This window comes from Ixodes scapularis, unplaced genomic scaffold (genome assembly GCF_016920785.2).
Source record: "Ixodes scapularis isolate PalLabHiFi unplaced genomic scaffold, ASM1692078v2 PGA_scaffold0__279_contigs__length_252992795, whole genome shotgun sequence".
NCBI classification, from domain to species: domain Eukaryota; kingdom Metazoa; phylum Arthropoda; class Arachnida; order Ixodida; family Ixodidae; genus Ixodes; species Ixodes scapularis.
The window spans coordinates 107,385,077-107,399,279 of NW_024609835.1; the positions used below are offsets into that span (position 1 = coordinate 107,385,077).

At 46.3% G+C, this 14,203-nt stretch overlaps 1 protein-coding gene across 1 annotated transcript in view; it reads left to right on the forward strand.

Annotated features, from left to right (window-relative positions):
- The window catches only part of LOC8030861 (programmed cell death 6-interacting protein), a 44,115-nt gene that overhangs the window by 17,895 nt on the left and 12,017 nt on the right, over nt 1-14,203 (forward strand). The window contains exons 9-13 of the mRNA XM_029968818.4: nt 313-490; nt 1,421-1,642; nt 6,862-7,015; nt 11,302-11,450; nt 13,011-13,142. Coding sequence (XP_029824678.3) covers nt 313-490; nt 1,421-1,642; nt 6,862-7,015; nt 11,302-11,450; nt 13,011-13,142 — 835 coding nt within the window. The remainder of the gene's footprint in view (nt 1-312; nt 491-1,420; nt 1,643-6,861; nt 7,016-11,301; nt 11,451-13,010; nt 13,143-14,203) is intronic.

The window sequence follows — 14,203 nt, forward strand, 5'->3', positions numbered from 1 at the left end:
AACTGGATGGATATAGATGTCTATTGGGCAGTTCTGCTCCTACGTAGACTCATCCACCATGCATCGAGAGGGAAGGAAGGTGGGGAGTCAAAAGAGGCACCTCGTTTTTGACTTGCAGGGGTAGACTAGGAGTGAATTCTCTATGTTTTTGTGGTCTGCCCGGTGAGATCCAGTTACAATTATTTGTCGTGCAGTGTAGTCTTCTTCCGCTCGAATGGGATCTGTTCCCTAGGCCCGCGGCATTATGCGCACAAGGAAGTCGGTGCATAGGATTGAGGCCCGCCTTCCCGCCGCACCAATCCTTCCCTTCAGGGTGCTGGCGTCCCTCAACCTGCCTGCGGCCCTGGAGGACACGACGGGCTGCAGCCTGCCGCCCAGCATCCGGGATAAGGCGGAGGCCGTCAGGGCCAAAGGCGGCATCCAGGCCATTCAAAAGCTCATCAGCGACCTCCCCGTCCTGCTCGAGAGGAACCAGGAGATCCTGGTCGAGGTGAGGCCAGCGGCTCTCTCCCAACGCCCCCCTTGACAACGGGGCCATAGCGCCGGATTTTCTGTAACCTACTGGAGGTCAGTGTGGGGCTTGGGCATTGGTGCTGCCCAATCGTCGAGCGTAATCGGTGTCCTCACCGTTTGAACACTAGCCCCAGCTTAACGTCGAAGCAACGCCGGTGTCCAATCTGCGCCCCGCGCCGGCCTACGGTAGACGACGACCTTGTTATCCGAAGCCGGAGGAGACTACCTGCTTCTGCTGCACTGGTGCCCCTTTTGTGGCCATGGGGTGTCTGTAATATGGCCTACATTTGTTGTATAATCCACCTTCTTTCTAAATAAAATAAGATTTAAAAAAATTGCCCACCTGCAAACAATTGCAGATGTTAACCATGCAAATGTGTGAAACCTAATAATGCCCCCACCCCTTCCCCTGCAAAATTAAAACAATGTTATTTATGTTGCCATTTATGTGCCAAGTTTATGCTGAAAAAGATCTCGTCGATCAAATTGCAAAATAAAGAGGGGACACCCCAGCTTTGCACCAATTCTAGAATGATGAGGCGTTTGCATACAGAGCCTCTCTGCGCGGCTAACTCCTCTTGCATCACTACGGCAGCCGGCAACTGTATTGACCCAAACTGCATTCTCTTTCCGCAAAGAGGCTATGGCATTTTCGGGGTGTGTATTTTGCAGCTGAAACCTGCCTGTGCTTCCCTCGAGTCGTTTCCCTTTCTTTTTCACCTTTTATTGGCGAGGTTTCGCAGCGGATCCTAGTGTGTGTAAGGTGTACGACGTGGCCCACTAAATTGTGTCACGTGACACTGTGACACCACGTGAGGTGTTTTCCCGTTAAAATTAGCGGAGAAATCTTCCCGTGTCATTTAGCGAAAATCAAGGAACTGGCACTTTGTTTTGCGCCTCTTCCCAGGGTGAGAGGCTGCTGCAGGAGGAGCAGGACTCTGACCGTGAGCTGCGTGGCCAGTTCAAGGAGCGCTGGACGCGCAGCGCTTCCGAGAAGCTCAACGAGCCCCTGCGCAACAACCTGAACAAGTACAAGGAGATCATCCGGGTGGCCAAGGACGCAGACAAGACCGTCCGGGACAAGTTCAGCAAGCACCAGCGACACATTGAGATGCTCAGTGCTTCCGACGTGAGTACCCTCGTTAAAAGGGGGGGGGGGGGGGGGGGGGCAGTATTTAATGTCCAGTATCTGGAGCACAAACTGAACTTGGATTTTAGATATCGGTGCAGATCCCTGCTAATTCAGTGCATACATTTCAAAGCAAATATAAATAGATTCAGATGTAGATGTATGAGCTGAATAGAGATCAGCTCACTATTCACAACTCCTGCTTGTCCTCTCGTGGACAAAGGAAGAACCAGAGGAACGGGGATGGCGGGGGAGACGGGGGCAGGGCTGTCGGCCTTGGGGCGGCTGTATCCACATGGTTCTGGTCAGCATGTTCGTGCATCATGCAGTTTTAACGAAAAAAGCGACTGTATTACATTAGGAATTGTTGTGTTCCGCTTCACCACTCTTAGAAACCAACATGCTAATTTTCTTAACACACGTCAGCATCTCCGTCACCTATGATATGCTCCTGCCCCAACCGCTTCGTATTTGTAGCCAAAATTCACAGGGTCTTTTATGTTATCCCTAAGATGACTTGAAGGTGAAGGTCCAAACGCCGATCCTAGTGATAGCAAACCTCTGAAGACAGCGCACTTTCTGACGACACACTTTTGGCACCGTTAATCTCGCGGCATGTCGCAAGCCCGCTCTTCCCCGCTACCCGAGCGAGAGTGTCTTCCTCTCTGCTGGGTTTATGCCACGCATGTGCCTCTGCCGATTCTGGCACAAGTAACACCATCTCCTGGTCCAGTGGCGAACCGTGGGTTTTGGTATCTCTCGTGTTTCCGACGCGTTTTTGCTCAAAGACTGGACAATGAGACATTTAAGGCTTTTGCCTTAATAAATTCATTTTAGCACAGTGACCACCGTCAGTGAGCAGGTGCATGGAAAATCCTGGGGAATCTATGCCCGCCTCTTCTGCCATCTTGGCATTATCATTCCACCATCTATAGGGCATTGCAGTTGCAAATAATCTAGATTGAATGAGCAACCTATTCTTTAGTTTGATCCCTTCTGTAAAATTAAGAACACTAAATAATATGTGCCTCCCCCCCCCCACGCCACGCACTCAAAGAATAAGAAATTATCCCCCAAAGTGTGTTTTGAGGGGGGGGGGGGAGGGGTTACTTTTTGGTGTTGTCTATTGGAACTTCATGACCAATCTCAAGTTGCAAGACTCAAAAGATGGCCGCACGTCTGAAATGACAGTCAGCAGGAGAAGAGGCGAACAACAAAGCGCTCAAGCACCTATTCGAGCTATTGATCTCACATCATCAGTGCTGCCTGTTGTGAAATCTATGATAAGCCACACGCTTGCCACTGTGGAAGGATGGTTGCCTCACATTTTATGTGGGTGGCACCGAAAAGCAAATAAGGTTTATTAAGCCGTTTTCTGCAGGGCTGTTTTATTTAGGCTTGTGTGAGTAGTAGATTTTTAGTTTAAAGCGAGGTCAAAACGGGTGGTAGTTTTGGCCGAATATTTTCGAATCAAATATTGAATAGTTTCTCCAAGTCTTCCACTGCCTTCCACTTTTCCGCTTCTCTGTTCAGTTAGTTTTAATATAGTTATATATATGAACTGTGTCATGAAATGAGATTTGTTGCAGCTATCCTAGTCGAGGGTATTCATAAATCTGCCTGCTATATGCAAATATTCTAACTTCTAAATTAAATCTGACAAATAAAAAAGCATGAATGATGAATATGGCTTGTCAAGGCATTGGTGCCTAACATGCGTCTGTATATTAAGCAAATTAGCCCCATGTAGTGTGCTTCTCACCAAGCACCGTGGGGAAGCAATGCCCACAAGCTCCGCGGGTATTGCTTCGTCACAGTGCACAGGTGCTCGGTGAGAAGTGCACTCAACTGGGCTAACCCAGTGTGATCAATACTTCGAAAGTAGGAGTATTGCAGTTCACTTCGAAGCGAATATTGAATAGCGTATTATTCTAAATTTCTATTCAAAAACTCGAATATTCGCACAACCCTGACATCTTCCATCAGAACCCTTGAAATGCAGCCATCATCCCATCTCATACACACTGTATATACAGTCAAACCCGTTTATAACGAACAGCAAGAAATGCTACGATCAGTTCGATATAGCAAAAACCACTTGCATACAACAAACTTCCACGGTGCTTTCGTTGTACGGCGAGAGCTTCTCTTTGCAGTGATGTGATTGCTGCGCCAATTGCGCCAAACTGCGCCAAGGGGCTAACCCTGCTACATCCTGCTACATTTTGCCAAAATATGGGTAATCTGCGCCAAGCCTGCGCCAAAGGACCAATTTTGGTCGCCTTTGAAAACCGAAACTAAACTGAGTACCGCAATTGAGCACACATGAGCTAGGTGGTGCAAGCAGCCGTCCGACACAAAGTACCCTGCATCAATCGTTCATCCGGTCTTGCATAGTTTTTCCTGCGCTTCTCTCGTCTCGCGTCTTTTTAAAAAAATTTCAATGATAGACGTGGGCGTGTGCAGACGTTCCGACGGTAGCGTGCTGGGTACCAACCATGCCCTCATGCTGTGAAACGAAATCATGTTTTTGCGCAGCGGGATTTACTTTCTGGGCTGAAGCACTCGCTCCTAAAAGCAACGGCCGTGGCCAAACTATATTTGATCCCTGCCTTCCAGTCGCCGTGGTCGCACGACGTCGGGTGTTGCCGTCCCCACGTCACTGCAGTTATGGCACTTTCTAAACTGAAACGTAAGGACTGCCACATGTTCATCAACAATCCTGTTCTTGTTTATTACACTACTACAAACATCCCTTTAGCTCAAAGGCTGCTGTGTCGAAGTATTGATTGCCTAGGCTTCTCTCGGTAGGCTTTCTTTCGAGACGTACCCCGGTACGTGAAAAATCAGCCGCGAAAGAAAGATTGGTGAAGAGAAGTGAGCTAAAGCAAAGAAGGCAATGTCCACATGCTGAACCCGTACAGCGTGCTTATTTGTCTCGAGTTCAGTCGTTGCACAAAGTGCTCCAAGAACTTTTTGACTCTGGCTCGCGATGTCTTGCATCAATACGCTTAGGTTTCTTTTTTTTTTTTTTTTTTCTCTCCTGTGTTTAGCTTGTATTTCGCCTGCCGGCCTGGTAAGCACTGGACTTTTTTTTTTTTTTTTTTTTTTTGTCGTATGTTGGACAGTTACATTTTGCATACAATATTGGGAATTAGTTGGAGACAGAGTCAACAGAGTGGAGTGGCATGGTTTTCGATCGAACAACCATCTCCGCTCGCGCGACAATTTCGCATTGCACGGCAGTAGTTACGTGTTTCATCAGTTGTAGACTGCTTCCATTTATTATATTACTAGTCAACCTATAATGATATGATATTTATTACTAAGCTGGTAATTTTCAAATTAATTTTAATACGTGCAGTTTGGTCCGATATATTTGTATCATTTAACTGAAGCATTGCGAAATGTGTCGTGTCATTGGCATTTCAGTTACATGTTGAAACACTCCCAGGTGGTCTGTCTTGACAATAATTGGTTGATTGCGGCGAGCAATGTGCCCTTCGTTTGTCCACCACTTGAAATGAATACCTTTTTTTTTTTTTCCCTAAGATTATCTGCTCCAAAAGCCACTTTCACTGCTCCGAAACACTGTTTTAGCTGCTCCAAAAGCCACTTTTGCTGCTCCAAAGCTCCGTTTTGGCTGCTCCAGAAGTTGCTCCAAAACGGCTTAGGCCAATCACATCACTGTCTTTGTTCCTCATCTCTTCACTTCCGCCTTGTAATAACGCACTGCAATTTTTTATTTTTTTTTGCATGCGTGCAGATTGTTTTTGTTTTTTAGTTTATTATATTTTCTGACTTACGTTTCTTCGTGGGCAAACGCTTTAGGATAATTGTTTTTATGTGTGCGTGCAGAGTGTATTTTTTAGCTTTTCCCCCTTCTGAATGGCTTCTCTTTGCTCAATTTCGTACGCAACTTGAGCTTTTGGAATTTTCTTTCTTTCCTACTTCTTTTTTGGGGAAAGGGACAGGCTACAAGACAATTGTTTGCGCGTTTTTGGAAGCCTTCCCGAAGGGAAAAAGTTCGATATAGCCAATATGTTGTTCGTTATAAAAAGTAATTTTTACATGCATTTTTATTTGAAATTTTTCTGAGTTCGATATCGACAATAATTCGCTGTACGTGGGTTCATTCTAAATGGGTTTCACTGTATACTACACTAGTTTTATTTATAAGAAAAAAAAGCAACACGAACCAATCTCTGTTTCTGGAATGGGCAGCTAAATTTTAACACCAAAAACAACCAACAGGGAGCTTTGCTCAAAGACTCTCAAAATTATCTTTTTCGATTGCCTTGACGTTTGGGAAGCACTCGTGGAACTCGTCGTTCGAACTGTGGAGTGGTTTCAGTCGCTAGACTGAACACTCCTTTCAGGAGCCCAACAAGCGGGTATGCCAGCTTACAGCCATACAATCCACAAGTGAAGTTTAAGGTGTGGTTGGTTCCACTTTTTGGTCAGTATTCAGGCTTCCATATGTCATATGCTCAAAGCCAAGAAACCTTCTCTAGAACTGCACATTTACAATGCTTAAAATTTCTGGAGCTGGCATATTAGTTTTAGAAATATGTTGTAGAAACAGCAAAAAACATGTGCTGATAAACCGCAGTGGCCTCTGCTCCCATTGCAGTCATTAGTGCCTTATCACATAGTGCATCTTCGGTTTCTATGAGCATACTTAGTATCAGCGAATATTCAAGTATCACTATTGCGTGATGCATGTTAGAAGCTCTAGGATAGTGGCCCTAACGCACTGGCTACATTTCTTATCTATACTCTGTGTCACTAGCTGTGTGCAGTACATGCAAAGGCGATGCCAGAAGAAGAGTGAAAGGGCAAGCACCAGGAAGGCGGGACGGCAGAGGAGGGCAATGGAGGACGAGTGCGCTAGGATCGTTGGAGATAAGAGGAGGATGCTCTCCTCCTAGCCAGCCTTCGTAGTGTTCGTCCTTTTTCCCCTCGCCTGGCATTGCCTTCGCCTGAACTGCATGCAACTGGTGACACAGAGTATAGAGCAGAGACAGCAAGTGCCCCTTGGCACAGACTAACTTCACGCTCTCTAAACATCTATAAAACAAAAATAGAAAATGAAGAATGAAGCTTATAATGGAAAAGAAATTGAAGCAAACAGCATGTGATTCCTTTTTATGTCAAAAGGTTGGCTTGCAAGCAGATACAGTAACTGTAATGGAGGCGGGGGTGCGTGGTCTCCGCAGGCCGATCTGGAGAGGCAGATTCCTTCTGGAAACCCAACAGCGTCCAACTCCTCTTGCGTGCAACGGCTTAGGCATCTCATGGAGCAGGTCGAGACCATCAAGGCAGAACGCGAGGCCATCGAGGCTGAGCTCAAGAGCTCCACCGTGGACATGAGTAAGCGAGACCCTTGGTAAAGTCACGACTCCATGAAAAAAAAAGCTTTTGGAGGTCACGCCGCATTTGGTATCTTTTGAGTGTGCAAATTGTCGGAGCAACACCATGTCGCATTTAAGGGGAGAAGCTGGCATGGCACCTAAACTCTTTCAGTTTTAGAGCTATCTGTACAACATTTTCAGGATATATTCATAACAGATGTATAAGAGCAACTGCTAAGTTCCATAAATCCGTGCCCATGGGCTCTCAATTTACAGAGAGTTTTCAGTGTGGTTCGCTTGCTTCCTTTGTCCCAGGCCTGGAGAAATCGCAGAACATCAGGGGAATGTGAAATTTATTATAAGCATTCCTGGATAGGCACTCCAGGGCATGACAAAGCCTTTTTACAGCGAAGCTGTTATGTGCTAGGATCTGGAAACAAAAATACATTTTGAGAAAAATGGCAGCTGAAAGTTGCACGCAAATTCTCAGCTTCTAGCCCGTTTCACAAGGCACGATTCTGTTGCGATTTTCATTCTCGTGCAGCAAAGAGCTTGTGGACACAGTACTCATACACATAAGTCATCGTCCATGGCTTTTATTAATTTGTTGTCTTTGAACGAGCAAGGTTGCAACCAAAAATCAGGAAAATGGCAAGCAGGATTGTGCCACGTGAAACGGCTTTACCCCGCGGATCAGCTGGATGTGTCCTTGCATACTTTCGTTTTGTTCCGCTGTTGTCTTTGCTTGGTTTGGACGGCCGAAGGCACAGATCGAAGAATCACAATCTGGAGTAGTGACGCGATGAGCCTCTGTGTCCCTCCGCGCAGATATGGGCCGCCGATGCTGCTTCTGATGGTCGCCATGCAAAGAAGCTTGCACGAACCGCTAACCTGTGTCAAATGCTTGCACCATTCTTTTTTATTCCCTGCAACTCGTGCGGTCACGAAACATGCAGGCAAAGTATGCGAAACTATTAAAACAGAGGGTTGCAAGCGATTGCAAAGATGGCGAAAAGCGAAGTGAAGTTGGCAAAGCACGGGAGAAAGTAGATGACGCGTGGTTGGCAATGTCCGGCGGTGCAGTAACCGTAGCAACGGAAGAACATACGTCGCAGCCAAAAGTAGTCACACTGTCCCTTTAGCAGGCGCTTTAACCAATCACTGCTTTGCAATCGCGAGGCAGGGAAACGTCAATCAGGCCAAAACTATGCAGCGGACACTATTTTGGAGGGTGGCAAAAAGAAGAAAAACGTGACTTCAAAACAAGACCAAGATTGCGGTGGTCTGCCAAGTGGAAAGAAAAGGAATCGCTTAAAGTTCGGCTCAATTTTGTGTCTTCAGCGCGATTTGAAAGTTGCCGGGACATCGTTAATATCCTTTTAAACACATTTTCTTAGTGAATTAGGTGCTGATAATGAAAAGGACTTGGTTTATAAAATATACTAATTTAAAAAGTGATTTTCAGAAATACCGTAAAGTTCCGAGAGAATGCCCACCCCCGAGAGATTGCCCATCCCGTTTTTCTGGCTAAATATCTGCAACGAAAAAATTCCGAAACATCGCCCACCCCCGATTCCCGTCGGACGTCACGCAATGTCCGATGGAATTACATCAACCGCGCAATTTGCTGTACCGGCACGTCTGACAAGCAAGTTTATAGCGGGTTCCCACATTTTTTTTTTGTCCACGATCTGCACACGTGATATCGGCTTCTGTAACATGCAAGTTGTTTCCCATGTGTATGTTGCACTGTGAAATGCGAATCTGCTGCGTCCGCAATCTGTGTTATCTATTTCCGTGACATAAAGTTTTTAGCGGATTCTCGCGTTTTTCTTTGCGATCTGCTTGCGCAATCTCGATTCCACGTGAGTTGGTCTCGCGTGTATATTGCATCGAAAAATATGATTCTGCTGCATTCGCTATCTGCGATATTTGTTCCCGTAACATACGAGTTTGTAGCGGATTCCTGCCTTTTTGTCCGCGATCTGCGCGCGCGATATTGGTTCCCGTGACAGAAAAGTTTGTAGTGGGTTCCCACGTGTTTATTGCACCATTAACTTGCATCTGCTGCATCTGCGATATGCGATTTTCGTTCCCGTGAGATGCGGGTTCTCGGCAGATCTCCGCGGGTCCCTAGCACCATGAAACGCGAATCTCCTGCATCCGCAACCTGCGGTATCCTTTCCCGTGATACCGGAGTTTGTAGCGAATTCCCGCGTGTTTATCGCATCGTGACACGCGAATTTGCAGTGTCCGCGATCTGCGGTATCAGTTCCCTCATCTTATGGTTTGTAGCCGGTATTTGATAAAGTTTTGCTGTGGCATCCCCAAAGATAGCCCACCCCATGTTTTTCACCGTTTATCTCTTCATTTTGGGTGGGCATTCTTTCGGAACTTTACGGTATGCTTCTTTGCTACTTTTTGGTTTTCGATTTCTGCATCCCCCCTTTATATTCCCCCTTTATATGTTTTATCTACCGAAATAATAGTAACCATCTTCTTTCTAGGAATGAGTGTGACAAGCCAATGCTAAAAAATATGACACAGCATGACCAATTTTACTGTTTTCTGATGTATGCGGAGGGCAAGTTCGTCTACTCCTTGCGCAGGGGGTAGCGGTGACGTCAGAACGCCGAGCCCTGATTGGCTCGGCGTAATGTGCGTAAGACAAAACTTAAGAACAAATTCTTATTTACGAAACGAAATTTTCGTTTTGCGCAGGTTACGACGAAATCCTACGACAGCTCCAAAGCTGTTTTACGCACTTCTTATGGTCAAATCAGCATGGCCAACAGCGTCGCGATCGCGACGACCCACGAACGTTTATTTTTCTATGTGCGCTTCTCACGCATCCCGACTTCAAGCAGCAAGAAAAAAGTACTTGAAACAGACCACAACGAACAAGAACGTTGGATCGACAAACACCCGGGAAAAGCTCCAATGGCGACGATTCCACCGAGCGCGACCAAGTGAGCAGGGCAGTTAAGCCTAACAGGCACTCCGCGACTCGGCGACCGTCTGCCCACGACCGGCTGGTGTGCTGAATGGAATATGCCCGCGTGACCCTTGTGAACCCTTCCCGTATTATACTTTGATCGCTGACCTCAGTTTTAGATTAAGAGGTCAATTTCTTCCTCTTGTTATCTCCTTGTTTCCCGAGGCAACGGTGACTCTCGCCGGTGAAAAGCGGTGAATCTCCGACAGACGCAGGAAAGGTAAAGCAGCCATAGCTTTGACTAGCAGACGTAAAGCACGCCGTTAAAGAATGAAGGGTCTCGCCGCGCACGAAAGGAGGGAAAACTTGGGAGGGAACACGCTCACTCTCGGTTCTTAGCAAACAAACCTCGGGGCCTTGGGACACCTCGCCAGTGAGTCCTTTGACTTCCCTCCTTGATGCGCGTCTGCTAGTTGTTAGACAAAAACAATGTACCGCTCAAGTTATTTCGTCTGCCCTCTATGAAAGGCGAAGTCGAGCTCGCTCGACTTCCGAAAGTCTCGGGAAAGGTAAGACAGAGGCAGACGATGTTGCGAGCAGACGACGTTGCAAAGGAGCAGACGATGCTGAGATGGGGGTCGCGATCAGCCAATCAGGGCTTGGCGTTCTGATGTCACCGCTACTTCCTTTCTCATGCGCAGAAGACGAAAATGAGGGAAGGCACTCACTTGATCGAATGACGTTTTAGCGAACGCCCACGTTTCACCGAATGACGCTTTAGCGAACAGTCGGACGCCGCGAAGCGGCGTTTTCGGGTGGGCCAAATGGGTTCACATTTTTGTAATGAGCCGCCGCAGACTGTCGCCGCGAAGCGGCGTGAAGCGCAGCGCGGCGGATGGGTTAACGCGCGCCCCCGTTATTCGCTAAAACGACGATTCGCTCAAATGTCGCTGTTCGCTAAAATGTCATTCGCTCATCTGATATGGACCCGAAAATGAGCCCACTTGCGAGGCGTATAAGTTGAATGTGTTTACGAAAAGCACTCCAGAACCACTGAAAAGGAAATCATTCCACAGGTTCCGTCCAAATATTAGTGTGTGAAATCAAAATGGGCCTACCATGTAGTGGTGCTTGTACGTGACCATGCATCTGCGTCTACGAAACTGCGCTGCCAAGTCGTATTACCCCGAAGTACTATCTTTCGGGTTAAGTCTTGATGTTTTTAATTTCACGCAAAAGCTTTTGGTGGGCACTACATCTCAAAGAGTATTCACAGCGGAGTTTGGATGCGCTAAAGTTTGCTCGTGAAAGTCGAGAAAAAGGCTGGTGCTTGCACTGGCTCATAGGGGAACGCTGTGCGGCGTGTGCAGAGCCCAAGTTCCTGGCAGCCCTGACCCAGGACGGCAGTGTGAACGAGCAGGCACTGTCTGTGGAGATGCTGGGGGAGACGCTGGGGCCCCTGCAGAAGCAGGTTGCGGACAGTCTGGCCAGGGAGCAGCAGCTCGTGCAGGACATTCAGGTGGCCCTTCCCTTCTCACTAGCGTGCCTATGAGTGCACTTTGGGCCCGAGACTGTGGAGGATTACCTGGGTGTGACTTTTGGTAGCTGTTTGTGAATTGAGGTTTTCTTAGCGCCCTTAGGTATACATAGAAAATGACCACGTATCTTGTGTGCGATTGATAAAACAGTTTGCCTTTCTGTTACTGAAATTGTTTTGTTAGTGTGGGCCTTCAGGGCTTGTAGGTGTGCCCCACAATCTAACGGTTCAGTGCTGAAAAGCACCGAGGATATGATGGAGGAATTCCTTTATTCTTTTAATCTTGGGTATGAAATCAAACAGCAGTTGCAGAATTCATATGAGTGCACATGTTGTAAAAGACAAGTGCATTCTCAAGAAATTACTGAAAAACATTGTCATGTAAACTGACTTGCTTTTACATGAGCAAGAAAAGAGAATTACTTGGCTAACATAATAGTAATAACAATTATAGTAGATAAGCAAAAGCAAGCTTCAATTATTTATGGTCCAACCCGGCTTCTCATTTTATTTCACATACCGTATTTGCACGATTGTAACACACACTTTTTTTTGCCAAAATCAGTACCCATAACTACATGTGCGTTACAATCGAAACCAAACCCGAGAAAAACGCAATGCTCAGTATAAGGTGGCTAGCCCCATTGCCGTAGTGATTGTTTGTTTACGTTCGCCAGTTTGGTATCCGTATCATGCACATTCTCTCGCATCTACAAACTCCTGTCTGTCGTTTGAAGATGAAAAGACAAAACATTATATTCCACTGGGAGGCTTTATTTGAACGATAGGCCATCACGCTGGCAGAAAAAAGTAACAATGGAGCAGCACTGCATGGGCTCGCAATCCCAACCAGCCTACGAGCTTGCTAAGTGTTGTTTGAAAGACGACCCCGCCAGAGGCGACGGCCATGCACTCATACATGCGCAAGAAGCAGGGCACTTAACACGCTTGAGATAAAAGCAAGTATTAATTACCTCTTTGGATAGCGAAGAACCATCATCAGACTCTGACAACGGTGACTAGTGAACAACATTTATTTTTGTGTTGGCGTGTGTTTTATGAAATTTGTTCTATAAGGTACATAGTCAATCTTCATTATTTGGCCTGTGCAGTAGAATTGGCAGCAATTTACTTTTTGATTATCTGGGAGCAGAAGGATGATGTATATGCTTTCATATTCACAACTCGTAAAAAGTGCTTAGGTGTAACTCGAGCCTTTTTTTCTTCTGCTAGCGTGGCAATACGGATTCAAGGTTTGAAATTCGATTAGATCTCGAACCAATTGGAGTGGCACATGTATTTCATTCGTATTAAATTTGATTTCAGTGCTGCCTTTTCACACGTGGCTATAGGCTTTAAAAGACGAGTGTTGTCCCTCTTTTATTTTATCTAGGAAGTTTCAAACAATGAAACATTCATGTGTGTAGCAGCTGGCTGAATGGTGGGGCTCATGGAATTCAATGCTACTACATACATAATCTTTGACTCTGCTGGGGGTGTCTTTGTGACTTGGTAATACAAAAGCTCCTTTTTCATTCACAGTCCGCCAACGCTGAGTTTTGCCAGGAGAAGCAGGGCCACGGTGGCAACAATCGCGAAGCTGTCCTGATGGAGCTTGCCGCTGCACACGACATGTACATGGAGCTGACTGCCAATCTGAAAGAGGGCACCAAGGTATTTAATTAAGTCTGATCGTGCTTGTAAGCACTCGTATGTCATTGTGCAGGCATACTGTGTATGAACGCACATAGATGCGCACTTTGTTTGTGCGGGCTAAACTTTGTTACAACATTCAGAAGCTGTTAAAATATTCATGTTACTGCCTGCCACTAGCTTTTGGCATTCCCAACTTCTGGTTTCCTTTGGCTCCAGCAAGGCATTTAGTTGGACTAGTTGGTGCATAGTAATTATTAAAGGGTAAAACAGTGCTAAAACAGACGAAGAACACAATGAAAAGATGTACACGCACAAGGCTTTACGGCTCACGGGGCTTGTAGGGACAGTGGCGCTGTAATACGCTGCAGCGTCATGTGGGCGGTCGTTGGTTTGGTGCTCTTATAGTTAAAGTTTGCTAGTATGACTCTTGACACAAAGTCGCCTAAGCGTGTTGCAGAACTTATGCATGGCCAGCCGACAAACTCCTTACGTGCGCCAGCGGCACGTGTAGTGTCAGATAGTTTGCCCTAATCGATCAGTGTTTCAACAATATACATAGAATGTTTTTTTTGTTTGAACCAGTCTGGGTCTGGACATAAATGCACTGTTGTTGGAACAAGCATAGTCACATATCTTAGTGCTGTTTAAGCTGGCAAGACAAGCATGTCCAGTTTGCAACCAAACTGGACATGCTCAGACAGGGCCAGCCCTAGGGGTGGGTGACCTAAGCAGTTAGCCAAAGCGCCATAATAAAAAAAAAAAAAAAAAAAAAAAAATGTAGCACTTTTTTTTTTTGTTTTATTTGAACACGGCAACTGGCACAATGCTGTATGCTCGATTGCTGTTCATTTTTGGAATGTGGTTCTCGTCATACAAAATGCTCGTGTTGGACCATTACTCATATGTTTACTAACGACGTGATGTCGTACCTAGTAGCTAAAGGCGTATAAAAAGAAAGGGGAAAGGGGGGGGGGAGCACGACTGGAGTTCACCAGGGCGCTTGATGGTGTAGGGCCGGCTTTGTGCTCAGACATGGTTGCAGGAGCAATTGCAAAAAAAACCTGTCTTGTTTTTTTTTC